Source organism: Cervus elaphus, chromosome 30 (genome assembly GCF_910594005.1).
Source record: "Cervus elaphus chromosome 30, mCerEla1.1, whole genome shotgun sequence".
Classification (NCBI taxonomy): domain Eukaryota; kingdom Metazoa; phylum Chordata; class Mammalia; order Artiodactyla; family Cervidae; genus Cervus; species Cervus elaphus.
The window spans coordinates 66,470,366-66,497,791 of NC_057844.1; the positions used below are offsets into that span (position 1 = coordinate 66,470,366).

At 36.4% G+C, this 27,426-nt stretch overlaps 1 protein-coding gene across 1 annotated transcript in view; it reads left to right on the forward strand.

Annotated features, from left to right (window-relative positions):
• Window positions 1–27,426, forward strand: part of GPC6 (glypican 6) — a 1,191,916-nt gene that overhangs the window by 789,366 nt on the left and 375,124 nt on the right. Inside the window, exon 4 of the mRNA XM_043892444.1 lies at window positions 20,971–21,136. Coding sequence (XP_043748379.1) covers window positions 20,971–21,136 — 166 coding nt within the window. The remainder of the gene's footprint in view (window positions 1–20,970; window positions 21,137–27,426) is intronic.

Genomic DNA, 27,426 nt, shown 5'->3' on the forward strand with positions numbered 1-27,426 from the left:
TGATGCCAATAACTTATGTATGTGTGTGTGCGTGAGTGTGTGCTCAGTCACTTCGATCCTGTCCAACTCTTTGCAACCCTATGGGCTGTAGCCCTCCAGGCTCCTCTGTCCACAGGATTTCACAGGCAAGAATATTGGAATGGGTAGTGATGCCCTCCTCCAGGGGATCCTCCCAACCCAGGGATTGAAACCACATCTTCTGCATTGCCGGTGGATTCTTTACTGCTTAGCCACTGAGGGAGCCAACTTATGTATAAAGTTTTTTTTTTTTAATGTTTAAAGGGACATTGTTTTTGGTCTCTATATGTGCCTCTAACTTACATTTGTTAAAGAAAAAATTTATATACTTAAGCTTAAAGTAACTTTAAAAAACAGAGGAAGAGAGAAAATATATTAATAATGCAAAGCACCTGTTTTTATTTTTCTGGGCTCAGTTTATGCCTTTGTCCACATATATTCCAAAATGGAAAATTATTTTTCTGCTGTCTGGTAAATGATAACAGCATCTGATTCCTTGCTTCTTTGTACAGCTCTCCACATTGTAACAAGAATCATCTTTCTAACGCAGAGTACTTTTTTTTCACATCTCACCAGGTACACTCACACATGTACACCTCTCCTCTACCCCCAGAAGCCCCCAGTGATTTTGACCTTTATGCTCACACAAATCAAAAACAGGATTAGAGGTGGAGATATCCCATACAGTTGTCTTCACACTTCTTTGCTTGTGTATTCCCTAAATCAATTTTAAAAGAACTGTATGTTCTGCTTATATAGGGTCACAATTATTTTTAGCTAGCTGAAATATTTAAAAAATAGATTTTTAGTTCAAATAATAGCAAAGAGTGTAATTTCTGCAATATTGTAAATACTGACAGGATAAAACATTGCAGTACTCGTTTAAATAAAAATCTAAATATCTCATTATACTAATATAATTCATTAGCATCCATTTAAAAGGACAAAGCAAGTTTTCTTTCGCAGTTGTTTTTCTTTCTCCTGAACTTGTATTTTCATTCTAATTTCCCCACATAAATTTATGCTAATATAGTGCATTTTTATGTCTTAAACAATTTATTAACAACCCTATCATTTCTGTGGCAAATGTATATGCATAAAGTGAAATTAATTTTCTTTGAATTTCCATGGTCATGAGGCTCCAAGTGCTAACGTTATCTTCTGGACTGAGTTAATATTATAACTATTGTTGGTTTTAAATTCATCAAAACCACACAAATATCTTATATTCTTTGATAATTAAGGTTGAAAAGTAAAATTTTATTACAAATTCTTTCTTTAGTGAAATGGGTGAGATCCCCCCAGCCACTGGTTCATGCTACTTTGGATAAATTACTTCTTTTTTGTTTTTTAACTTTTTTATTTTACACTGGAGTATAACTGATGAACAATGTTGTGCTATTAATAGTTTCATGTGGACAGCAAAGGGTCTCAGCCATACACATACATATCCATTCTCCCCCAGCCTCCCCTCCCATCCAGACTTCCAAATAACACTGAACAGAGTTCTCTGCGCTATGCAGTAGATCCTTCTTGTTTGTCTATTTTATATATAACAGTGTGTACAGACTGATGCTGAAGCTGAAGCTCCAATACTTTGGTCACCTGATGTGTAGAGATGACTCGTTAGAAAAGACCCTGATGCTGGGAAAGATGGAGGGCAAGAGGAGAAGAGGGCAACAGAGGATAAGATGGTTGGATTCCATCCCTGACTCACTGGATATGAGTTTGAGCAAACTCCTGGAGATCGTGAAGGACAGGGAAGCCTTGTGTGCTGCAGTTCATGGGGTCACAAAGAGTCAGACACGACTTAGTGACTGAACAACAGCATGTTTATAGAGGGTAATTCTGCATCAGTTCCACTTTTTTTATTGTTAAGGAGTAGATGTTAAGAAACATTATCCAGATAAATGTTTAATGAGAAATAAAAGGAATGTTGCTAGAGGAAAGTCATTCAATTCTTTGAACTTCTTCCAAGATATAGGCCAAAAAATGGCACAGTAGCTGTCTTCAAAGCTTATTTTTAATAATCTAGCAACTGAAAGTTTGATTAGGTCCTTTTTCAATTCTCTTGAAAGCAAAAACAATGAACAACTCTCTGCTTGTAAATGATATGTTACCCAGACATTAAAATAATTTATTTCTCTACAGAGATAATAATATTTTGAATTGTTCCTAGCATCATATCCCAATAACTTAGACTGGGGTGCTGTGCATATTACTCTTTGGGATGGTAGAGAACAATGTCACTTTTTATCACTGGTGAGAAGTAAATGGTGAAAGAGATGACCTTGACCGTAGACTCAGTCTTGCAGATCTGTTCTAGGAAAGAATTCATTTTGGGGATGAAGATGTGGAAATGGATTCACATAAAACCATCTCTGCTCAAGTATCTCTTGGAAAAGGTTTGTGAGTCCTACTTAAGGTCTAGAGGATAGGGGAACAAGAACCATATGTTTATATATAGAACTGAGATGATGAGTTGAGATCTGTTGTCTTTGGGCAGAGAATGGGCATGGAACTCAGGAAGACTCTCCTGAGAGTCATATGTGTTCAGTGAAGAGTGAGGAAGCAGAAGGTACCATTTTTCTCCATCTAGGTCTACATGACATTGACATTGATAGCTAAGGTTCAGTACCTGTTACACACATATTCGTAACATAAAGGATAAATTCAGTTGACATTGCCATTTTAGTTGGTATGGTATATTTTGATAGAAATTTTCATGAGAAATAAAGCTCTGTAGATTATAGACCTCTCAATTCATTTTCCCAGTCGCACAATAAACAGACAGTATTTGAATCATTTAAAATATCTTCATGGCCTGCAAAGACAAACACAAATTCAAGGTCAAATCATCTATGCATATTATAAGAGAAAAATGTGTTTTCTGTTATTCAAACACATTACGCTAACAGGACTCTTCTGATGAAATCTGAGAGAAAAAAGTTTAAAATGTGAATGCTAGTAAAAATTTAGAAAGGACATCTTCAAACTTCTTTCAAGAAGGACTTAAAAATTCATTTAATTGTTCTTCCTAAGTATGACAAGCACATTTAATATTCCTCTATTTAAAACATATTAACACCAGAAGGTCAAGAGTAATGAGAGTGACCTCCAAAGGATACTGCAAAATCCAGTTTTCACCTATGCTTAAGTTTTTCCCTATTAACACAGTAGGATGCCTCTAGAAGCTGAATTAATTCTATCAAATTGCCAAAGTTAATACAATGCCCTAAAAGGTATGCTTTATAACATATTAGTTTAATACCAATGGACTCCACCTGTGTGGTTGTGGGAATACTTCTTAAGGTATTCGCCCTTCCATGGCATATTTAAACTAATTGATTTTGTTATTAGATTGAAGTGTGTTTATAGTAACATGAAAACTATATAACATTAGCATTTAAGTGCAGAAAACTCCTTGGGAGAATTCATAAGTTACATTTTTTAGTTATGTACAGGACTTAGGACAATGTGAGACATAGTCTTTAGAGCTTATATTGTATTTAACATTTTAATTTCAATTTTGACCTAAACTTAATCAGTGGTTTTATAAAATTCTTTAAAAATACACCAATTAATGGTGCATGATATTTCTGGAATTTGCACTGTGAATTGAAATAGCATGAATCTAATAGCATTTTTCATAAGAAAATGGTATTATGGAACATATACCCCTTGATAAGGCCTCAGTGGCTACAACAGAAATTAATAATAGCCTCATATTTTAATCACTCAGAAATGGTACTGAAGTTTTCAAAATGTGTATAACATCACCAGTTTAGTAATCACATATATTTATTGATAAACTATTGTGATATGCAATGAAGCACTTCTCAACCTAAAAGTATCTTTCTTTTTACCTAACGACAGGCACATCAGAGCTGTAGAATTGGAAGGGCCTCTTCAGGGGGGAAAAATTCTATATAGTACTGTTGGATGATATGTTTAGAACAAACTTAGTCATTTCTCCTTACATTTTATCATTCTTTAAAGTAATCACTATAAAATAAAAGTGCTTATTTCTATATCAAATATGCCATAACTTACACATTAGCTTCATCCTGCAAAGTCAACCTCTTTTGAGACAAAAGAATTACTCAAGTGCTTCTGCATTATTTGGAGGAACAAAGTTTTAAACTGCCTTGATATGAGAAAATTAGAAATATTATTTTTATATCACTCTCCTACAAATTCTCCTATACTTCATGGGATTTTGCTTTTTTTGGTATCCTCTCGCTCACCCATCCCCAGAACTCTGGGGAAATATCTAAAGTGCTAAAAGTCATGATATGCCCAGTAATACTCTGTAGACTCTTACCAAGTTGCGCATAGAAGATGTTTACTTAAGATAAAAACAACAGACATTAAGCAAGTGAGTAATCCAAGGTTGCTGAATTCCCCATGATCCTGACATTCCATTTTCACTTTCTTCTCCTGTTCGCTGGGCATTTCTGATGGTCAGCTTCCCTCTGGCCTCTCTTAGATGAAATCATGTTTTTCATGAGCTCTACTTCTTGGCCAGTCATTGGAGTACCAGTCACTTCTCACCTGCCTTTCCTCAACTGTGGATCTTGCTTCCTGGTAACTTTGAAATTCATCATTTGTTTCCATTATAGCACCACAAGCAGTGTCAGCACATGATGATGGTTGTTAAATATTTATTCTTTAAACTGAGAGAATGAATAGCCTTCCATTCTATTAGTACTGGAGGAAGAGAGGAGAACTCTTTCCCTTAATGTAGCACTGTCTTTTTCACTTTCAAAGACCATCATCTTAGATGTTTTTCTGTCTTTTTTATTATTATTATTTTAAAGATTAAAGTCACCACTGGCCAACCTTGGGACATTCCCTCCCAATTAAATTTCCCCATGCCCATAGAAATCTCCGTGATGTTCTCTTCTTTGCTGATGACAGTCCATGGCTCAACCATCAGCCAACTGATGAGAACATGGCTAAACTTGTGTTGTGTAATCTCTCCAAAACTGATATTGCTATTTTTTTTTCTTTTCTTCCTTGTTAAGACTTTTTCTAATAAAATTTGTGCTGTTACTTTGCAGGATGAAGTGAAGAATAGAAATTTTCCATGGAAGCACTAGTGTTTTGAGCCAGGGGAATTCTCATGTAGGGCTCATCAGGAATTAGAGTGACTAATGTGAATTTCTTTGTGTGCTAACAACTGTATTGTCCATAAACTCCTTGTCCATGGAATTCTCCAGGCAAGAACACTAGAGTGGGTTGCCATTTCCTTCTCTAGGGGAACTTCCTGACCCAGGGACTGAACTCGGATCTCCTACATTGAGGCAGATTATTTACCATCTGAGCCACCAGGGAAGCCCTTTAAAACGATTGTCATTCAGTCACTCAGTCGTGTCTGACTCTGCAACCCCATGACTGTAGCCCTCCAGGCTCCGCTATCCATGGGATTTCCCAGGAAAGAATACTGGAGTGGGTAGCTGTTCTCTTTTCCACAGGATCTTCCAGACCCAGAGATTGAACCCAGATCTCCTACATTGAAGGCAGATTCTTTTTACCATCTGAGCTAGCAGGGAAGCCCAATCCATAAACTAGGTAACATCCTTTCTAATGGAAAGAAGGTATATTGCTGGTCATGGAGAACTATTAATAGGTAGAAAGATAGATAAATAGGTGACATAGTAATAACACAAGTTCCATATCCATGTGTTGTGCATCAAAATCTACCAAAACACCACAATATGGTGTTAGTCTATATTCCTATGTGTATGGGACATATTTTAATATTACTCACCTCCCACCATATGCCAGCTCCTTGTATTAGGCATTTAAAGTTGTGCATGTTCCTGAGAAAATGATTGATTTGGTTTTACATTCTTGAAAATGCCACATCCCTTTGCTTTAAAACCAGATTGTGTGTATTCCAGAGAAGATACATTAGAAATATGTTAGTTCCATGATACAGAGGCTGGAAATTCATAGCTTTTACCAAAGTGGATTCTCACAGCAATGACTCATATTTAAAGTCACCACTAAAACATTGCTTCTAAGTGAAGTAATATTTAGGCTATAATTTCATAGGAAGACAACCACTACCTGAGGAAGCACTTAAGGATCTTGTTTTACATTTCATGTTCCCGTATTTGAAATTTTACATTTCGGTAAAGTTTGGAATGTCAAGCAGAATGCTCAAATCAAAGACAGTATCACCAAGACCGCAGGATGATAGAGCAAGATAAAATTAAAATGATATTGTGTCCTACCGGGTAAACACATTAGAAAGCCCTCTGAAGTATGTATTTAACTAGTAGAAAGAGCTGGTTTATACTAATGGGTGAAAAATATTCATTTCTGTGTGTGTGTATGTATGTGTATAATTTACTTAAGTGCTATTTGGAACTATTCCAAAGTGAATAATAACACACATTTACTAACTTCTCTGACAGTTTTATTTATGTTTTAAGACATAAAATTAAATATAGAAAGTGGATCTAGGTAACATTGAATTTATGACATAATCTGACAAGGACTAACAAGGCTGGCAGGAACTGATATAGACCTTAACTCACCTTACTTCCCCATGGCCTGGTTCTGTTCCACAGCATTGATGATGCTTAAACTCGACTTTGGAAATTCTGCAGTTATGGTTATTAGGTATGCAAATTATATCTATTTCTTTTCTCCAAGACCCAGCAAGTTCTATCATCATTTCCGCAAATGTTTCATATGCTTCATGCTTTTCTGGGGAGGTTTCTGCTTAATAAGTAAATTACATTGTTAAAAATAGGTTGATTTTTTTTTTTTATCAAAGGGGTGTTATAAATATTTGTCATCCAGATAGAGAACATTTTTCCTTCAGACTCTGATTTGCAATTTGTAATTGTTTACTGCCTTGTTCTTTCTCGGTTGTACATGATGGACAGAGATACTCTTGGAGCATACACATTTTAATCAACATTCAAACTGAATTGAAAGGCACAAAGGTTTTCTGTTTGTATGCTCAAAAATTAATATCTGCCAAGCCACCATTAACCAATAGCTGAAATAATAGGTGACTTCTCAAGAGAAAGTATTAAAATATCATTCAGGTCACATATATCAAACTAATTTTTGAATCTGTAATTCAAGGATAATATTAAACCACATGGCTAAATTAAGCTTCCTGTAAGTGATTAAAAAAAAAAAGTCTGTAACTCTGTAATTTCCCTTAAAACTTACAAATATGGTAGTAGGAATTTATTTGTTAAAGGTACTTTTTTATCCCTGAAATGAAATTTTAGAACATTTCATCACACAGAAAATGTGTACCTATTAGCAGTCACCCTCCGTTCTCCACATCTGCTTCTCCCGCTCCCTCACCCCAGCCCCTGACAATCACTAACCTACTTTCTGTCTCGATGGATTTGCCTATTTGGGGCATTTTGTATATAAATGGAATCATAATACAAGGTCATCTATGACTGGCTTCGGTCTTGTAGCATGATATCATTTCAAAGTTTATCCATGACGCAGCATGTATCAGAATTTCGTTTCCTTTAGTTGATGAACAACATTTCATTTTACGGATGTACCATGTTTAGTTTATCCATCCATCAATTGATGGACATTTGGATTGTTTCAAGGCTTTGCCTATTATGAATGATGCTTCTATAAACATTTATGTACAAGTTTTGTGTGGTATATTTTTTCATTTCTCTTGAGTGTATAACCAGGAATAGAATTGCTGGTTCATGTAGTAGTTCTGTTTTTCTAAAATGGCCATCATTGTACACTCCTATCAGCTATGTTTAATGATTCCAGTTTCTCTATATCCACATCAACACTTGTTACTGCCTGTATTTTTTATTATAGTCATCCTATAGGTATGAGTGATACCACATTTTGATTTGAATTCATTTGTTAGCAATGAATGATGTTGAACATCTTTTATAAGCTTGTTCAGTTCAGTTCAGTTCAGTCGCTCAGTCACGTCCAACTCTTTGCGACCCCATGAATCACAGCATGCCAGGCCTCCCTGTCCATCACCAACTTCCAGAGTTTACTCAAACTCATGCCCATCGAGTTGATGATGCCATCCAGCCATCTCATCCTCTATCGTCCCCTTCTCCTCCTGCCCCCAATCCCTCCCAGCATCAGGGTCTTTTCCAATGAGTCAACTCTTCACATGAGGCGGCCAAAGTATTGGAGTTTCAGCTTCAACACCAGTCCTTCCAATGAACACACAGGACTGATCTCCTTCAGGATGGACTGGTTGGATCTCCTTGCAGTCCAAGGGACTCTCAAAAGTCTTCTCCAACACCACAGTTCAAAAGCATTAATTTTTCGGCGCTCAGCTTTCTTCACAGTCCAACTCTCACATCCATACATGACCACGGAGAAACCATAGCCTTGACCAGATGGACCTTTGTTGGCAAAGTAATGTCTCTGCTTTTTAATATGCTATCCAGGTTGGTCATAACTTTCCTTCCAAAGAGTAAGCATCTTTTAATTTCATGGATGCAGTCACCATCTGCAGTGATTTTGAAGCCCCAAAAAATAAAGTCTGACACTGTTTCCATTGTTTCCCCATCTATTTCCCATGAAGTGATGGGACCAGATGCCATGATCTTAGTTTTCTGAACACTGAGCTTTAAGCCAACTTTTTCACTCTCCTCTTTTCACTTTCATCAAGAGGCTTTTTAGTTCCTCTTCACTTTCTGCCATAAGGGTGGTGTCATCTGCATATCTGAGGTTATTGATATTTCTCCCGGCAATCTTGATTCCAGCTTGTGCTTCTTCCAGTCCAGCATTTCTCATGATGTACTCTGCATAGAAGTTAAATAAGCAGGGTGACAATATACAGCCTTGATGTACTCCTTTTCCTATTTGGAACCAGTCTGTTGTTCCATGTCCAGTTCTAACTGTTGTAAGCCATTTGCATATCTTCTTTGGGGAAACATCTATTCAAGTCCTTTGCCAATTTCTTTTTCCAAATTTTTAATTGAGTTGTTTGTCTTCTTGCTATTGTGTTGTAAGAGTTCTGTACATATATCCTGGATACTTGACTCATCAGATCTATGATTTGCACATATTTTCTCCCCTTTGTAGAGTATCTTTTCACTTTGTTGATAATGTCCTTTGATGCAAAAAAGCAGCATTTTAATGAATTCCATTTTTTCTCCTTTTGGTGTCATATCTAAGAGTCTGTTGCTAAATTCAAAGTCATGAAGATTTATCCTATAGTTTTCTTTCAAGAGTTTATATATTTCTGCTCATATATGGGTCACTGGATCCATTTTGAGAAATTCTGTGCATAGTATGAGGTAAAGTCTAACCTTGTTTGCACAAACATATCCAGTTGTCCTAATTTGTTAAAGAGTGTTATTTCCCTGTTGAATGATTTCCCACCCTTGTGAAAATCAGTTGGCCATGAGTATATGTGTTTAGCTTACAACTCAACTGCACTGATCAATAGGTCTATCCTTATGACAGTATCATGGTATTCTTTTTCTTATTATTGATATAATTATTGTGTAAAAAAAAAACATGAGCTCTATTTTCTTCAGCTTTTAAATGCAGTGTTGTTAAGTGCATGACATTGTTGTATAGCAGATCTCTAGAACTTTTTCATCTTGCCTGATTGAGACTCTATATCCATTGAACAGCTACTCTCCTTTACCCTCTCCCTGTCAGCTCCCGACAACCACTGTCCTGTTTCCTGCTGCTATGAATTTGACTATTTTAGATACTTCATGTAAGTGCAATCATGAGCATTTGTCCTTATTTCTGGCTTATTTCACTTAGCATAATGTTGTCAAGGATCATCCATGTTGTTGTGTATAGCAGGGTGTCCTTTTTTAAGGTTGAATAATATTTCACTGCATAAATACACCTCATTTTCTTTGTCTATTCATTTGTTCATGGACGTTTAGTTTGCTTCCCCCTCTTGGTTGTTGTGAATAATGCTGCAGCTATTAACATGAAGTGCAAATACCTCTTCCAGAACCTGTTTTAAATCTCATTTGAATGGATACTCAGGAGTGCGATTGCTGAATACAGCACCACAATGTTTTGGTTACTTTAGCTTCATAGTAAGTTGTAGGAAGTTTTGAAATTAGAAAGCATGGATGCCCCAAATCTGTTCCTTTTTTTTCACAATTATTTTGGCTATGTGGGTCCCTTGTAATTCTGTAAGAGCTTGAGGATTGGTTTTTCCATTTTTTCAAGGAAAAACTGTTGGGGTTTTGGTAAATTTTACAGAGAGTATATAGTTAACTTTTAGTAGTTTGCCCACCTAACAACTTTGCTTCCAATACAGGAACACAGGATATCTTTCCATGTGTTTAGGACTTCTTAAAGTTCTTTCATCAATGCTTTATAGCTTTCAAGTGTAAAATTCTGCCGCTTCCTTGGTTAAATTTATACCTAGGTATTTTATTCTTTTGAATAGTATTGTAAATGGAATTTTCTTAATTTCCCTTTCAGATTGCTCATTGCAAGTGTATAAAAACTTACTGGATGTTTACATGTTGATCTTGTACTCTGTGATTTCATTTATTAGCTCTAGTAGTTGTTTTTGTAAGTTATTGGGATTTCCTATTTATAGGATCATGTCATCTGTGACTAAAGGTAGTTTTAATTCTGCTTTTTCAATTTGGGTACCTTTTATTTCTTTTTCTTGCCTAGTGACTCTAGCTAGAATTTACAGTGCAGTCTTGAATAACAGAGGCCAAAGCAGGCCTCCTTGTCTTGTCTCTGATCTTAGGGAGAAATCTTTCAATGTTTCACCATCAAGTATGATGTCAGCTGTGGATTTTTATAAATCCCCTTGATCACCTTTAGGAAGTTCCCTTATATTCCTAGTTTTCTGGAAGTATTATCATGGAAGAGTGGTGAACTTTGTCAAAAGCTGTTTTGGCATCAATTAAAGTGATTGCATGCATTTTTTTCCCTTTATTCCATGAATATGGTATATTATATTGATTGATTTTCTTTTGATGAACGTCCCTTACATTCCTGGGATAAATTCCACTTGGTCATGGTTTATAATATTTTTAATACATATTCAGTTTACTAGTGTTTTGTTGAGGATTTTAAAACTACATTTAAAAGGTATACTGCTCTATCCTTTCCTTTCCTTATTATGTCTTTGTCTGGCTTTGGTATCAGGTAATGCTAGTCTCTTAGAATGAGTTAGGAAATATTCCCTCACTTTCTATTTTAGGAATAAACTTAAGAAGGATTTTTGCTAATTTTTCTTTAAATGTTTGGTTGAATTAACCAGTAAAGCCATCTGGTTCAGGGTTTTTCTTTGTTTGGAGTCTTTGTTTACTATTTCAATCTCTTTACTTGATATAAGTTTCTTTCATATTTCCTATTTTTTCTTGATTCAGTTTTGTAGGTTGTATATTTCTAGGAATTTGTCCATCTCATCAATGTTATCTAATTTGTTGGGATATAAATTAGTTTCCTAGGGTTGCCATAGCATATCATCACAAATGAAATGATTTAAAACAACAGAAATGTATTCTCTCACAGTTCAGTAGGCTGGAAATCTGAGGCCAACGTGTCAACAGAATTGATTCTTTCCAGAAGCTCAGAGAGAGAGACTATCCCATGCCTCACTCCCCACTTCTGGGAGAATAAAGATCTGAAATCAAAAACTTAACTCTATGCCTTAAGGAACTTTTCTAGTTCTTTTTCTAAGAAGAGTGAACTAAAACCAAAATGTTGCTTATCCCCATTCCAATCTTTATTGGTTTCTTCCCTTTGCTAACTTTGGTTTTGATTTCTTCTTCTTTTTCTAGTTTCCTAAAGTTTAACATTAAGTTATTGATTTGAGATATTCTCTTTTAAGATAAGCATTGGTGGTTATAATTTTGCACGTTATATTTTTATTTTTTGTTTATCTAATTATTTTCTAATTTCCCTAGTGATTTCTTCTTTAATCTCTCGGTCAGATAAGAAAGAGTGTGTGATTTAGTTTCCACACATTTGTGAAATTTCAGGTTTTCCTTCTGACACTAATTTCCAGTTTTATTCTGTTTTGGTCAGAGGAGATACAGTGTATGATTGTTATCATTTTAAATTTCTTGAGACTTAAGATTTAGCAATGCCTTTTCACTGAAATTTAGAAGTCCATTTTATTTATTTATTTTTCTTTTTCTCCCCAAAGTTTAAACTTTTATTTTGTATTGGGGTATAGCTGATTAACAATGTTGCGGTAGTTTCAGGTAAACAGTAAAGGGACTCAGACATAAATAAACATATATCCATTCTCCCCCAGCCCCTCTCATCCAGTCTGCCACATGACATTGAGCAGAGTTCCATGTGCAAAACAAGAGGCCCTTGTTGGTTGTCTATTTTAAATATAGCAGAGTGCACATGACCTTCCCAAAGGCCCTAACTATCCCTTCCCGCTGGCAACCATAAGTTCATTTTCTAAGTCTGTGAGTCTCTTTTTGCTTTGTAAGTTCATATTTATATCATTTCTTTTTAGATTCCACATATAAGGGATGTCATACCATATTTTTCCTTCTCTGTCTGACTTACTTTACTCAATATGACGCTTTCTAGGTTCATGCATGGCACTGCAACTGATATTATTTCTTTCTTTTTAATGGCTGAGTAATATTCCATTGTGTATATGTACCACATCTTCTTTATCCATTCCTCTGTCAATAGACATTTAGCTTGCTTCCATGTCTTTGCTATTGTAAAGAGTGCTACAATGAACATTGGGGTGCATATATCTTTTCAGATCATGTTTTTCTCTGGATATATGCCCAGGAGTGGGATTGGTGAGTTATATGGTAGCTCTATTTTTAGATTTTTGAGGAACCTCCATACTGTTGTCTATAGTGACTGTAGCAATTTACCTTCTGACCAACAGTGTAAGAAGGTTCTCTTCTCTTCACATCCTCTCTAGCATTTATTGTTCATGGATTTTTTGATGATGGCCATCCTGACCAGTATGAGGTGATATCTCCTTGTCATTTTGATTCGCATTTCTCTAATAACCAACAATGTTGAACATCTGTTCATGTGCCTATTCACCATTTGTATGTCCTCTCCTTGGAAAAATGTCTATTCAGGTCTTCAGTCCATTTTTTGAGTGGACTGTTTATTTTGACAGCAGTCCATTTTATTTTGAAACACTCTTTTAATTGCTTAGTTGCTATGAGTTCTTTTTTTCTAATTAGATTCTAGAGTTTCAAGAAAGTGATTGTGTCAATTTTTGCTAGTGTTATGGTTGCTTCAGTGGAAGGACTGATTCTTGGAGTTTCCTACCTAACCATTCTGTGATGTCACCCTTCCCCCATGCTGATCTTGCTGTTACGTGGCTTTCTTCAGAAGTCATCTCTGTGTTCATCCCTACTTCCCAATTTTGAGCCAAATGCCCTTTTTAGGGTTCCCTTTACACTGCACTTACCAATACAAAGCATTTTTTTCCCTGGAAGTGAATGTATTCTGAGCATCCCAACACTGGTACAAGGTCTCTTTATTCTTCCCCATCTTGTTGTTCAGTTGCTAAGTAATGCCCAACTCTTTGAGACTCCATGGACTGCAACAAGCCAGGTTTCCCTGTCTTTCACTATCACCCAGAGTTTGCTCAAACTCATGTCCATTAAGGTAGTGATGCCATCCAGCCATCTCATCCTCTGTCGCCTCCTTCTCCTGCTGCCCTCAATCTTTCTCAACATCAGGGTTTTTTCCAGTGAGTTGGGTCTTTGTATCAGGTCGCCAAAGTATTGGAACTTCAGCTTCAGTATCAGTCCTTCCAATGAATATTCAGGGTTGGTTTCCTTTAGGATTAACTGGTTTGATCTCCTTGCAGTCCAAGGAACTCTTGAGAATCTTCTCCAGAACCACTGTTTGAAAGCATCAATTCTTCAGTGCTAGCCTTTGTTATGGGCCAACTCACATCTGTACATGACTCCTGGAAAAACCATAGCTTTGACTATAAGGACTTTTGTCAGAAAAGTGATGTCTCTGCTATTTAATACACTGTCTAGGTTTGTCATAGCTTTCTTTCCAAGGAGCAAGTATATTTTAATTTCATACCTACAGTCACAGTCTTCAGTGATTTTGGAACCCAAGAATATAAAATCTGTCACTGTTTCTACTTTTTTCCCCATCTACTTGCCATGAAGTTATGGGACTGGATGCTATGATCTTAGTTTTTTGAAAGTTGAGTTTTAAGCCATCTTTTCCACTCTTCTCTTTCACCCTCATCAAGACACTCTTTAGTTCTTCCCACTCATCACCATAAATGTTGAATTAATGAAAGTTGCATGAGTAAACAAAGAAGAAGCAAATTTAAATTCTCATGAAGTTACTACAAAGCCAATTTATAGATTGCTGATTGTTAAAAGAATTATAATTAAACTTACTTAACATGAAAACTAATTTGAATATAATTTATTCATTCTTGAGGCCTTCAGAAGACACTTCAACATCTCATAATATATTAAGATGATGAGTAAAAACATCTCATTATTTAATCTATCAGTTATCAACTGTGGAGGATAGCATCTACTGTTGTTCAAAAGCATTTTTAATTTATTCTAGTGAAGTCATTCCTTTACATTAACTTGTTCAACTTTTGAGAGCCCTATCTGTCTGTATTCTGACATACATGTTTATTTGATTATTCTAGCTGTTTGATTTCCATAGAAACAAGCTCTTGAGAGGTTATATGTTCAAGTAAAGATTTATCACTTTCACATGCTTTCTTGATTTTTAAAACTACTTTAAGAGAAAATCTTGTTTTACTTTGGCTACTGTTAGGAATTGCTAATGTGAGCACCAATGCTTGAATGTTGCCCCAGATACAGAAATCTCAAGTATATTAAAGACCTTAAATGAACTGTTATTGTATGACTAAGGGTATGCCATGCCTCAAATCACATTTAGAAAACGTAAGAATTACTTGCTATAACATCCTGACACATATAGCTAGCCAGGTAGGTAAGTCTTAGTCTACATCCCAATAGAGATTTATTAAGGATTTGTTTTGTAATCCTTTTTAAAAAGAAACATAGGGTGACTTCCCTGGGGGCCCAGTGGTTGACTTGACTTTGCCTTCCAATGCAGCAGGGGCAGGTTCGATCCCTGGTCAGGGAGTTAAGATCCTACATGCCCTATCCAAAAATGTCAAAACATAACACAGAAGAAATGCTGCAACAAATTCAATAACTACTTTAAAAATGGTCCACATCAAAAAAAATCTTGAAAAGAAATGCAAACAACAACAAAACCTACAAGCTTATAAACTAAGAGATCAATTGTTTATATGTTATTTATTTTTTCAGTAATTTTACAAGGAATCCTTGTTATAAATTGTAATGTTACTCCTCAAATTGTATTATTATTTTTCAAAACGAGTCAACTCTAAATAATTTCATTATATATAAACCACATCAAAAGATGTTAACAGAAGGACTAAACCCAAGATGTAAGGATTTCATACTGAAATCTCATTTGGTTTACTCACAATGTAGTATCTATCTTTCCAGGAGTAGGATAACAGAGTAAGAACCACTGGCTATTCTCTACCCGCCCCACAACCCCAGTACTGTAAATTTGTGACAAAGTGAGGCTAGCGGTGAAGGACGACATGTAAAAGTTAGGTGAAAATACTAATAATTACAAAAAAGGAATGTGTTACCATGAACTTCTTTTTTCTTTGCTTAAAAACATTATTGTATTTTGCCAAGTGGAAATCAGAAATCACTGTTATAAACATCTACATTTATTCCTTTTCCTAAAGTTATTTCCCAGTCTTCTTTGAATATCTAGGAAATTATAGATATATTTTTAAAAATAGTCAAAATTCACATTACCAACTCAAAAAACCTCAACATTTGGTTTCTTAAGGTGAATTGCAGTCTTTATTATTGCTAAATGAGCACAATTTTCTTTAGGAGGCATTTTTTAATAGTTCATAAGATGTATACATTTGAGATCTTATTCTATTGTAAATTTTAAATATGAGTTTTTAAAGTCTTTTCTTTATTTTGGTTTTGCCAAATATACAGATATATCTATTATTTCAGAATTATTGTTAATTTAATGTTTCATATTTTCTAGAGTCCACCTGGTGAATGATTTTATATCTGATGCTTACTAGAGCCTACTGAAGTTAAAATCCCACTATAGATATTACTCAGAGGAAATTCATCATAAATTTAAAAGTAGATAATACACCTATTAAAATGACCAAAATAAAAAATAGTAATAACTCCAAATACTGGCATGGATGTGAAGAAAACTGGATCTCTCATATATTGCTAGTGGAAATGTAGAGGACTTCACTATTCTGGAAAATAGTTTGGCAATTTCTTGTAAAACTAAACACACACTAACTCTTGGACATTTATCCCAAAGAAATGAAAACTTATGTTTATGCAAAAATCTCTGCATTAATGCTTATAGAGGCTTTACCCCTAATAGCAAAGTACTGGAAACAACCCATGTATCCTTCAGTGAGTGAAGAGTTCTACAAATTTCGTATATCCAAACAATACTACTACTCAGCAAATAAAAATACTACTCAGCAAATAAAAAGGAATGAATACATGCAACAACTTGGATGGACCTCAAGGGCATGCTCAGTTACAAAAAAAATGAAGCTTAAAATGTTACATACTAGTTGATTCCTACAATGATAAAGATATAAAGATGAAAAATAGATTAGCCGTTGCTTGGTGATAGGGACAAGGGGTGGGTCAGGAGCACAACAGAATGCTTTTGTGGTGACAAAAAAGTTCTGTATGTTGACTGTGGTATGGTTACACTAGTCCATACATAGGATTACATTGCATAGAAGTATAAACATGCACACACATGCAAAGAATGTAGGCTTAAAAAATCATGAAAACTGAATAAGTTCTATAGTTTCATTAGCAGCAATGTATCAGTGTTGGGCTTTCCTGGTAGCTCAGAAATAAAGAATCCACCTGCAATGCAGGAGACCTGAGTTTGATCCCTTGGTTGGGAAGATCCCCTGGAGGAGGGCGTGACAACCCACTCCAATATTCTTGCCTGGAGAGTTCCCATGGACAGAGGAGCCTGGAAATGTCTGTGAGACTTTGATATGGTTTTATGAGATGTTTCCATTGAGGAAAGATGAGTGAAGGGTACCCAGGACTCTACTGGTTTTGCAACTTCTTATGAGTCTATATTGATTTTGAAATTAAAATAATTTTTAAGAATAGTAGCACCATTATAAAACACTATTATACATTTTAAAAATAGGCATAGCCTACTGGTATTTGAATGCAATTGGCATCTGAAACAACCTCTTTTCAAAGGCTTGCTTCTAAAAGTCTTCAGTTTGAAGTGATTCATTTTTTTTTAATTTTAATTCAAGTATGCAGTTGTGTCACTTCAAAAAATATGGTCTGTGAACATAAAAGTTTCAGCTCTGTCCTCCACACTTTTTCTTCTTCTTCGAACGCCCTTTATTTGACCAGGAAGGATGTCATTTCCTAGAGCACTGAGAAAGCCACATTTAACTTGAACAGCATTGTTCTTTTAGGTTATTAAGGGTATTCAATTTTCTCTGATGGTTGCTACTCTGAGTTGGAGACTCTTCTGAAAAGTCAGACTGAGAAAATTGCCCTAGTTCCAATACTCACACATACACACAAATGCCACAAAACTTTGGAATTAATACAATCAATAACCTTTGAAAATGGAGTTAAAAGCAACAATTGAATGCTAAGATGTAGCAAACTATCTTGTTCCCTTTTTCTTTGAATATCAATGTGGCCAGGGAATTGAGAACCACAATAGAGAGTTCAATTGAACAAGCATTTATTGAGTACCTAAATCATAATACCTTACAATGATGTTCATGTTATGCAGAGCAGTACAGGTTATAGTGATGAGGAAGAGTCCATACCATCCAAGCGATGTCAAATTTGCATCCCCACTATTCACACAATGCTGGATACCTGGGGTCAGTCCCCGGGTCAGAAAGATCCCCTGGAGAAGGGAATGGCTACCCACTTCAGTATTCTTGCCTGGAGAATTCCATGGACAGAGGAGCCTGGTGGACTAGTCCATGGGGTTCAAGGAGTCAGACACTACTGAGAGACTAATAACTAGGCTTTAAACTGGCACATTGAGTAAGAAACGGCAAAGCTTTATATAACACCAGTGACAAGGAAATCAAACATTCAGCAGAGTCAAGGGAAGAAATAGCTTAGCTACCTTTGGTGAAAATAGGGTAGGTCTCTGGAGAAAGGCATCAGGTCAGGAGAGTAGTTGCAAAGCTATGAAAATTAAAGTGCTATGAACAATGGTTTGCAGGACTGCAACCATACCAAATGAGTAAAATGTATAAGAATTTGGAATTTCACATACAGAATTTCTCTATTTTCTGTGAATGATATGGGATACATGTGGATAAAGTTTTTTTTTTTAAATTCTGCTCAATTGTGGATAAAATTTGGCATTTTCAACAGAATATCCTATTTCAAAAAGTGAAACTTAATTGCCCCGTCATGTCTGATTCTTTGCGACCCCCATGGACGGTATCTTCTGTCCATGGGATTCTCCAGGCAAGAATACTGGAGTGGGTAGCCATTCCCTTCTCCAGGGGATCTTGCGAACCCAGAGATTGAACCCAGGAAGCCTGGCATGCTTCAGTCCACGGGGTCACAAATAGTCCGACACAACTCAGCGAGTGAACAACAGCAGTCCTATCTGGAGAGGTAGATATGGTGGAACTGATAAGAGCTCAGAAGAAAAGTCACCAGACTCCTCTCTTTTGTTCTCATTTCTGTTGGTTTTGTTGATGGAAAGTAAATCCTAGCATTAGTGGATACTAAACCATTCTCCTTTTTTTTTTTAATGTAAAAAAGCCAATTATATTCTACTGTGCTTATTTGATTTGGACTACTTAAAGTGCTAACCTTCTATCGTTGATCAGGTTAATTCTATTTTATTAAAGCCAACATTAAATTATCAAGAAAATTAAAAATCAAAATGATAATCCTTTACTATGAAATGCATTAAAACTAAGGTGGATTAATGGATGGATGAGAAAGAGAGATGTGTGAAAAAAAATCAGTGAAGAAAATTTTCACAAAATTTTGGAAAGAAAATACAAAAAAATGAAGAGGATAACAGGAGCTTTTGGTGCATAGATAGATGATAGATGATAGATAGATAGATGATAGATAGGTAGATGATAGATAGACAATAGATGGCTTCATTTCTTGAAATAATAACTTAAGGACTTTGTCATTTTTCTTGGTCTGAATCAAATAGACTGCCAAATATTTCTCCAGCACAGATGGGTTTATTCAGGATCAGCAGAGAACTCAATTCAAAAAAGAAAGGAGGGCACCTTTTTGGAGGAGAAAAGGAAGTTGGGAGCTCTGTTCTAGTGAATAGAGTCCTTGGCTTTTCATTGGCTGGGTCCTCGTCTCTGCTATTGTTGCAGGTGTGATAGCTCCCCCTTCTGGTCTCCCAACTCTATTTAATTGAGGGTTTTGTTTATTAATTTTTTACAATGTACACCAGAAAATTAAGAAAATGTTACAGAAACCAAATTCTTGCATTAGAAACCTCAAATATAGTTTCCAGGCAAAGGATAAAATGATGGAGATAAGCTGTGGTAGTGGAAAATATCCATTTATATGGAAATACCTTTTTACTGCCCTATCTTTACATTGGCGTCATGCTTTGTCAGTATCTGAAGTCTCTGGGCATGTAATTGTCACCTGGGGCCCAGGTCTAGCCAATAAGACTTTAACTCTCCAGAAAATCCAAACAATAGAAATTAGACTTGTCTTCAGAGCAAGAGCACAAGAACAGAAACAGGTAGTTACTTGACTAAACCGTCGATGTTATATGGAATGTCTGAAAAATACGTCACAAATGTTTGTATCTGGCTTCCCTAGTGGCTCAGTGGTAAAGAATCAGCCTGCAATGCAGGAGACACGGGTTGGATCCCTGGGTTGGGAAGATTCCCTGGAGAAGGAAATGGCAATCCACTCCAGTATCCTTGCCTGGGAAATCCCATGGACAGAGGAGCCTGGCGGGCTATAGTTCCATAGGACTGCAAAGAGCTGGACATGACTTATTGACTAAATAACAATGTTTGTATCCAGACATGAAAAAGGGCTTTCTGTATTTTTTTTTTCTGGTTTTGGTCCATTCCATTTTAAATATTCTGTCCTCTTAAAAGTCAGATTGGAATTTTCAGTGAGTCTAAAAAAGACCTGATTGGTTTAGAATGGATTAACTTAGAACCATTCACTGCTTATCGTATTCAAGGCAAATAGCACTTCATTATAGGTGGATTAGTAGCTCCTCTGAATTGCTGCAAGAATTTCTCTTCATAGTCAACCCTGGATCCATCTTCCAAAGTTCCCAGAACTGCAAAGCTTCAGATGCCTGAAGATGATGTCTTGGCAGTTCCACTGCTTCTCAACAGGCCTGGATCTCAGAAATCCCAGACAAGTTGATATTGATCCTTTTTAAAAAGTTATGTACAAAGGAAGTGTATCTGCCAACCTCCTTTAGAAACAGGGTCAAATAACCAGTTGGAAAATTTTCCAAAGGTGTCACATTAAACTTTAATAATACCTTCATTTTTATGGGGCTGTTAACTTTGGAAATTGCTTTCACATGCATTATCTCATTGCATGTTCTATTTCATTGAAACAGTGTCTAGGTTTTAGGGCTAAATTGCAATGACATAGATATCAAAATGTTGGCAAGGACAATTCAAGAAAAATGATTATTCCTATACTGAACAGAAGTATTAAAGAGGAATTGGCTGACTTCATGATTAAGTACTGCAAAGGACTAAGATTCTAATGGCTCCTTTAGCCTGCTGCCCAGCTGTTGAAGGTTTATCAGAGCCATTTCACTGTTCTGTTTTGTTTTTCGTTTTCAAGGAGAAAATGAGTCACTTCTTTTTTGTCCCCTTCCATCCTTCTTATTCCTGATTTTTTTTTTCCAATAAATCTTTAGGTCAGCCCAACCCCAGGCTGCATCCGTGCCCTTATGAAGATGCTATACTGCGCTTATTGTCGAGGACTCCCCACTGTGAGACCATGCAACAACTACTGCCTCAATGTCATGAAGGGCTGCCTGGCAAATCAAGCTGATCTCGACACCGAGTGGAACCTGTTTATAGGTAAGAAGCATCCCCATGGATTCAAGCAGAGGGATGTGAGGATAGCAGGTGTTCATGGGGCCTGATGGGCAGGTCCAAAGTGGTGATGACTTGTAGAGACTAGGAGGATTGAAACACAGAGAGAGAGTGTGTGTGTTTAGAAAATCATAAATATTATGTTGCATTTTTCTTCATTTTTTTTAATCCTGAAAAATAAGACTTCTTGGTCTATTGTGATGGACAGTCCTGTTGAAGATAGTAGGAGCCAGCTGTATTGCAGTAGCTGATCTGTCTGATGAAGATAGAAGTAATCTTGTTGAATTTCTGGGAGCACCTGTGAGTAAGGGACACATTAGAAAAGAATCTTGTTTTAAGAAAAAGCCCACAGTCCTGTCTCTTTCTTATTGTAGTGTCTCAGCATAATCACAGATATTAGTAAACAGTTCCTGCCTTAAACATCTATGGTGAAAATAGCTCAATATTTTTGCTGAAATATGCAGATTTTCTTCCTCAGCCTCCAGAGAAGAATGTTTTCAGCACAGCAGCATGAAACAGCCTTCCCGTCTTTAAAAGGGAGGCGGGAGGGAGGTGGGGGAGTTACAGAGTAGGTCTGTGAATCACTGCTGTGGTCTGGAGATGTAGAAACCACTCAGGAGACTGCACTGCCAAAAGATATTTCCCAAGTTGCTATCCAAGGATAAAAGGACAAATTTCATAGGCAGGCTTCTCCCAGGAAAATACACAGGCCTTGAAAGAGTAAATGTGTTTTCTCCCCCTCTGTCAAATGGCCTTCAAATAAAAGTAGTTTTCAACTGCATTTACTGGGGTTGCATTGTGACAAGCAGAGTGGGGCCAATAACAGTGGCATTCCTCAGCCTCAGAGGGACTTCATCATTTATGCAACCCTCTAAACTAGAAGTCTTGCGTAAAGCCTTCTGACATCTCAGATTTGGGTAGGAAAGGAAAAAGGTGCATCAGAATGCAAAGAAACCTTAGCAAAAATGTGCAGTCAGCCTTGGCAGAAAAACTCATTAGCTAACACACTGCTTTCCTTATGAAGGCCAAAGAAAATGGTTGTAAAGTTTTAGAAAGATTTTAGAGTGGGTAGATCCAAATGGAAGTAATCTAACAAAGATCTCAGAAATCATTACCGAGAGAATAAATTGACATATTCTACTCTTTCTCTTCAGTGGGAGGACAAAATCTATTTGTATAATCTTGAGTTACTTCATTTGAGAAATGAGGGGGTTTTTTAAAGGTTAATCATTAAGGTACCTTTCTAACCCAAAAAGGTGTGATTCTTTGCTAAGATTTTTGTCCTTTGCTAAGATTTTTGAGAGGAGTATGAATTTTTTAGACACATAAGCCTGAGCTTCTAAAATATAAGTTTAGATGAATTTTGGCAAAGACGTTCTACCTAAATAATGCTAATTTAAAAACACTTGCATCCTTCATTAGCCTACTCAATTCAAAAGGAAAAAGTAATTCACATGTAGTATATTGGTATAATCATATTATCACTTACATATGTAAAGCCTAAACTGAAACAACTGTATAAATCATTGAGTGGTAAAAGTAAAACAAATCTGTAAGTTAAATGCAAACTATAAATAAAGAAAGCTTAAGGTTACCACATTAAAGTACTCACATCAAGAAATCTAAAAAGGTGTACCTATTAAAAAAAACAGATAGTCTCATAGCATCATCACTTTTGAATCATAAAAATTATTCATACTGTTGGGTTAAAATTGCCATAATGCATAACGCAGTCAAACTGTTTTGGTCAGCTTGCAATTTACTGATGAAAGTAGGCATGTGGATTTTGTTAAATAGAGCAGGACATGATCAAAAATGAGAATATGAGCTTGTTAACTTGTAAGAGCAACAGTGACTTCTTGATTGACATTTTTTCTCAGTGTTGCTGGCTGTTTCAACATGAAACAAATCCTTATACTTCAATCAGCTGGTTTTCCTAGGTGCCAACTTGATGTGAAATGGAATGCCTAAAAAATCATTTGATTTAAAAACTAAAATTTGAACTTTGAAATTTGAATCTATGATGGGGTTACCTGTGGTGTCTTACCATATGTTTGAAGGGAAGCTGGTAGTTGGGCCTACATTAATATATTTCATAGCCCTTGCTCCGCTATATCCTTTTTTATTAGTCCTAGAGATCGCTAAGAAAATTCTTCCAGTTTTCTTACCTTGGGTTTGGCTGCGGCATTGAGAATTGACCACCTGGATAGACTTATAGGGCAAATTCTGTTCTTGCCAATACTTGTCTAGATGTGAGGTGTGAGTTCACCAACTTATTACATGAATTAGTCAAATGTGCCAAGTCCATTTTCCACACAGATACATCCAAGATGACAGTATTACAGTGTTCACGAATGCAGCAGCAAAGATCAGTGAGCAGATTAGTAATTCAACAAAAATTATATATAATAGCCCCCTCTCTGCTCAGCACCTGCATCCCATCGCTCTTAGACTTCCAGCGTTTCGTCATCAAACCCTTCATTCCTACTGCTGTCAACTGCACGTGCTGTCTCTGTCTACCACATTAATGTCCTGGTTTATACATTTTATCGGTTGTTTTTTTATTATGTGCTCATCTAAACGGTTAACAGTGGCACGCAATCAACCAGCAGTCACAACGAGGATTGAATTGGTGGCACATTCTCATAATCTTTACAATGCCACGAATTAATTGAAAGTGATTTGTGACGATTTAGAATTCAGTTGGTGTCTGCATTATGTCAAAAGAAAGACACTTTGCTGATAAAGTGAAATGTTTTAAGTGTTCAGGTAAAAACCCCAGTGGTATTCACATTCACTTATGAAGTGCTGCAGTTTTTTTGTTTCTTTTTTTTAATCCTAGGGAAAAAAATCAGGAGTGCTACTTGTGGTATATTTTCATAGTTCTTTAGAAATTTTAGCTCTGTTAAAGTAGGGAAGACCCAGCTCAAAAGATTCTTATTATTATTTAAAAAAGAACTTATTTTTTCCTTCTTTAAGTAAGGAGTTTGTTTTTCTTTTTTTTTTAAGTCGCTGGCAGCTTTGAAGAAGATGCTGCCAGCTCCACTGTAGGGTACATGAAAGCCTGGGTTCGCCTCTCTCTGGAGGTGTCCGCTGCTGCCTAGGTGCATGCGGGATTCCCCAGTACAAAAGCCCAAGCGGGCTTCAACCCACTGTATCTCCCACTTGCTGCATCCAAGCCCCCTGCCCCCCTTCCCACAGCCCCCAGGAGCAGAGGGATGTGAGAGTGGCTTTTAGCTGGTTCCCTCTTTGAAACAGTGCAGTAGGAGAATAATTTGAGGGTACTGACAGTCTCTTTTAGGCACTTACCCCAGGTGTTGCTGTATATTCATAGTCAGCTTATTCTAGCCTGGTTTTTAATGGTTGTCTAAATGCAAAAGGGTTTTCTTGAAAAGTGTTTATGTAAATTAAAATTTCCTAGAGGGAAAACATAAATAAATAAAAATAAATAAAATTTCCTAGAGGGAAACGGATCGTGGACAGAACGTGCCATTTCAGTAATATCCTGTGGTTCTTTTGAGTGTTTGGCATGGATACCAGCATTCCACAGATAAGAACAGTTTCATTGACGAGTAACCACATTGCAGATTACACCTAGCTGGTGAGCACAGAAGTTAAGGCTGAAGTTACATTATATAGCTACAATAGATCTTGCTTCTATTTTAAAATCTAGGATGTGTGGAACAGCCTCCCCCAAACATCTGGTACCTTCTATAACGAGAGAATAGAATAGACTGTGAGAATTAGGGAAAAAAAAGTTTTTGTAGGTGAGGAGAGGCACATATTGGTGAGACCAAAGATGGATTCCATGTTGTTCTGTACTTTTTTTAAACACTGAAATGTTTCAGGAGGCTTATTACTATAAATAGAAGGCGAAATTATCTCTATAGTTCCATGTAGAAGTGAGACCTTACCATGTTTTTTTCCCAACACTGGAGCTTAAGGTTTTAGGTTATTCTAGTTTGTAAGATGCTTATAATCTTAACATATTAATTCAAGTCATTATATTGAATAAGCTAGAAACATATTTTTTTTTTTTTGCCCTCAGGGAATTGAATATAGTTAAATTAATTATAATCAACTGTGATGAGGTGTTATAAAAATAGAGACTCAGGATCCTAAGTGTCTACTTCTCTGGGGGACTTAACTTCATCTGGGGGTGTCAGAGAAGCCCTAGCTTGATAAGTATAGAATAAAGTACTCATTCTATGACTAAGTATTGAATTACCATTGTCAAACACAATTGATGTTGAGCAGCCATAATACATACAATTGTTACCTTACAGGCTCCAAGTATTAGCAAATCTTTGTGACAACTTCAATAGGTGTAGCATGATCTATCAGTGGTTCTTAAATACTTATTTGTTTAATTTTTGACATGGTTTATGATCCACTCTCACCACCATTGACATGGACTTGAATTGATAAGATTTGGAAGATGTGCATTCATTTTTGTCCAGAAAAGGTTGAGTTCCCTGATCTATTGATACCCTCCAATGAGAGAGAGACAGAAAGGCAGTTTGTATTTAATTTAGGCCTTTAGGCCTTGCACTCATAGATCAGACAAACCAATGATATCAAATTCTCTGGGCTTCCTCCTTTCAAACAAACGAAGTCTCAAGACAGAAACCTGGCGTGACAACATCAAACATGAAACCTAAGGTAAGTACTACATCTGTGCTAGGCCAAGAGACAATGCAGTGGATACTATTCATTCACCCTCTCATTCATTCATAAATCCAGCAATGTTTACTGAATGTCTAGTATGGACCTTGCTCTGATTTAAGCAAGGGAGTCAAGCCAGTAAGAACCTGCCTACTAAGAACATGGCTCAGTTCATGTCTATTGAATGGAGTAAATGAAAACAAGTAGGCAGAGGCATGGAAGGGAATGCAGTAAGAGGCTATTCTGTGTTAATCTGTAGGTCTACTCGTTTAATGGAAGTATGACTAATTCAGTCATTTAAAAAGTGCATATCCCTGGATGAGTGCAGGGATGGCAGAAACAAATCAGGTAATGAGCCTGGTTCTTTCACTGTGACAGCTGCTATCAAGTTGTAAATTAAAGCCAGCCGCAAGGAAGGTGTGTTAGGTCAGTCAAAGGACTTGTGTCCCATTATAAATGGCCACTTGGGGACACAGATGACTTTCTTAGGACCCGCAAGAGTCATTTCACCCTCAAGGTATTTAGTGTATTTGCTACTTTCTATTTGGGGAAAATGTTGCTAGATAAATATGTATCATTTCTTATAAATAAACTTGGGTTCACTTTTTATAAAATAAGTGGACTGTGAGATGTTGCATTTCAGAAGGATACAGAATACACACAAGGAAGTATTTCAAGCATTTGTGTAAGATGCTCCTCTTTTAAAGACTTTCTTAAGCATGAAGTCCTATAATATAAATCTGATACTTTTTTTAGTTTTAAAGAATTCTATAGTAAATATGACTCTGGCTGATATATTTAAATCCCATGTCTCAAAAACCTCTAGACCCTAAACATAGAAAATCATTTCAAGAACTGTAGTTAGCAGCAAACTTTCAAGACTTCTTCATCTCTGCTTTGTAGAAGACAAGAGCCTATTCAATAAAACAGGCCAGAAACACAACTCTAAAACTGAAGAACAAAAGTCAAGGCAATTATTGTAGAATCTGGTCTCACCATTAGCTACAGAACTTACGTTTGCCCTTGTGCATTCTTAAAAGCACCAAGAAAGATTAAAAAAAAAAAAAAAAGAAAAACAGAATTACTTTATTTTCTATCAGTTGAAATCTAACCCCTCCCAAACCCCTGCCTTCTTTCTATAGTTATTGATTCAACATTTCTCGTTTCTCCTGGACATTTATCATATGCTGTGTTCTCTCTGTAATGCTGGCAGAATGCATAAGCAGTGCTAACTACTCATTGAGAAGGGAAAAAAAAAAAAAAACAGAAAGAAAGAAAACAGTTGGCTGGTACCCAGAAGCCTTTCATGAGCAGCATTTGTTATCAATTTCCTACTTTTGGAGAGTGGTTTCCTTCTGAACTCTACATATGTGAAAATATTGCTATGTGGCACAGTAGGGTTAATGTCTTAAGGGTGGTTTAATGTAGGGGGCGACTCAGCAAACACAGAGGGAAGGAGGCATTTCCCAACCTCTGAACACTTACTATTGCTAATCTTGAGGCAACAGCTCAAGGGATTCATGGCACTGCAATTTCCATTCTGAAAGTCTCAAGCAGACTTTCCCATGGATCAAAGCAGGCAAAGCACATGAAACTAAAATTACTTGGTG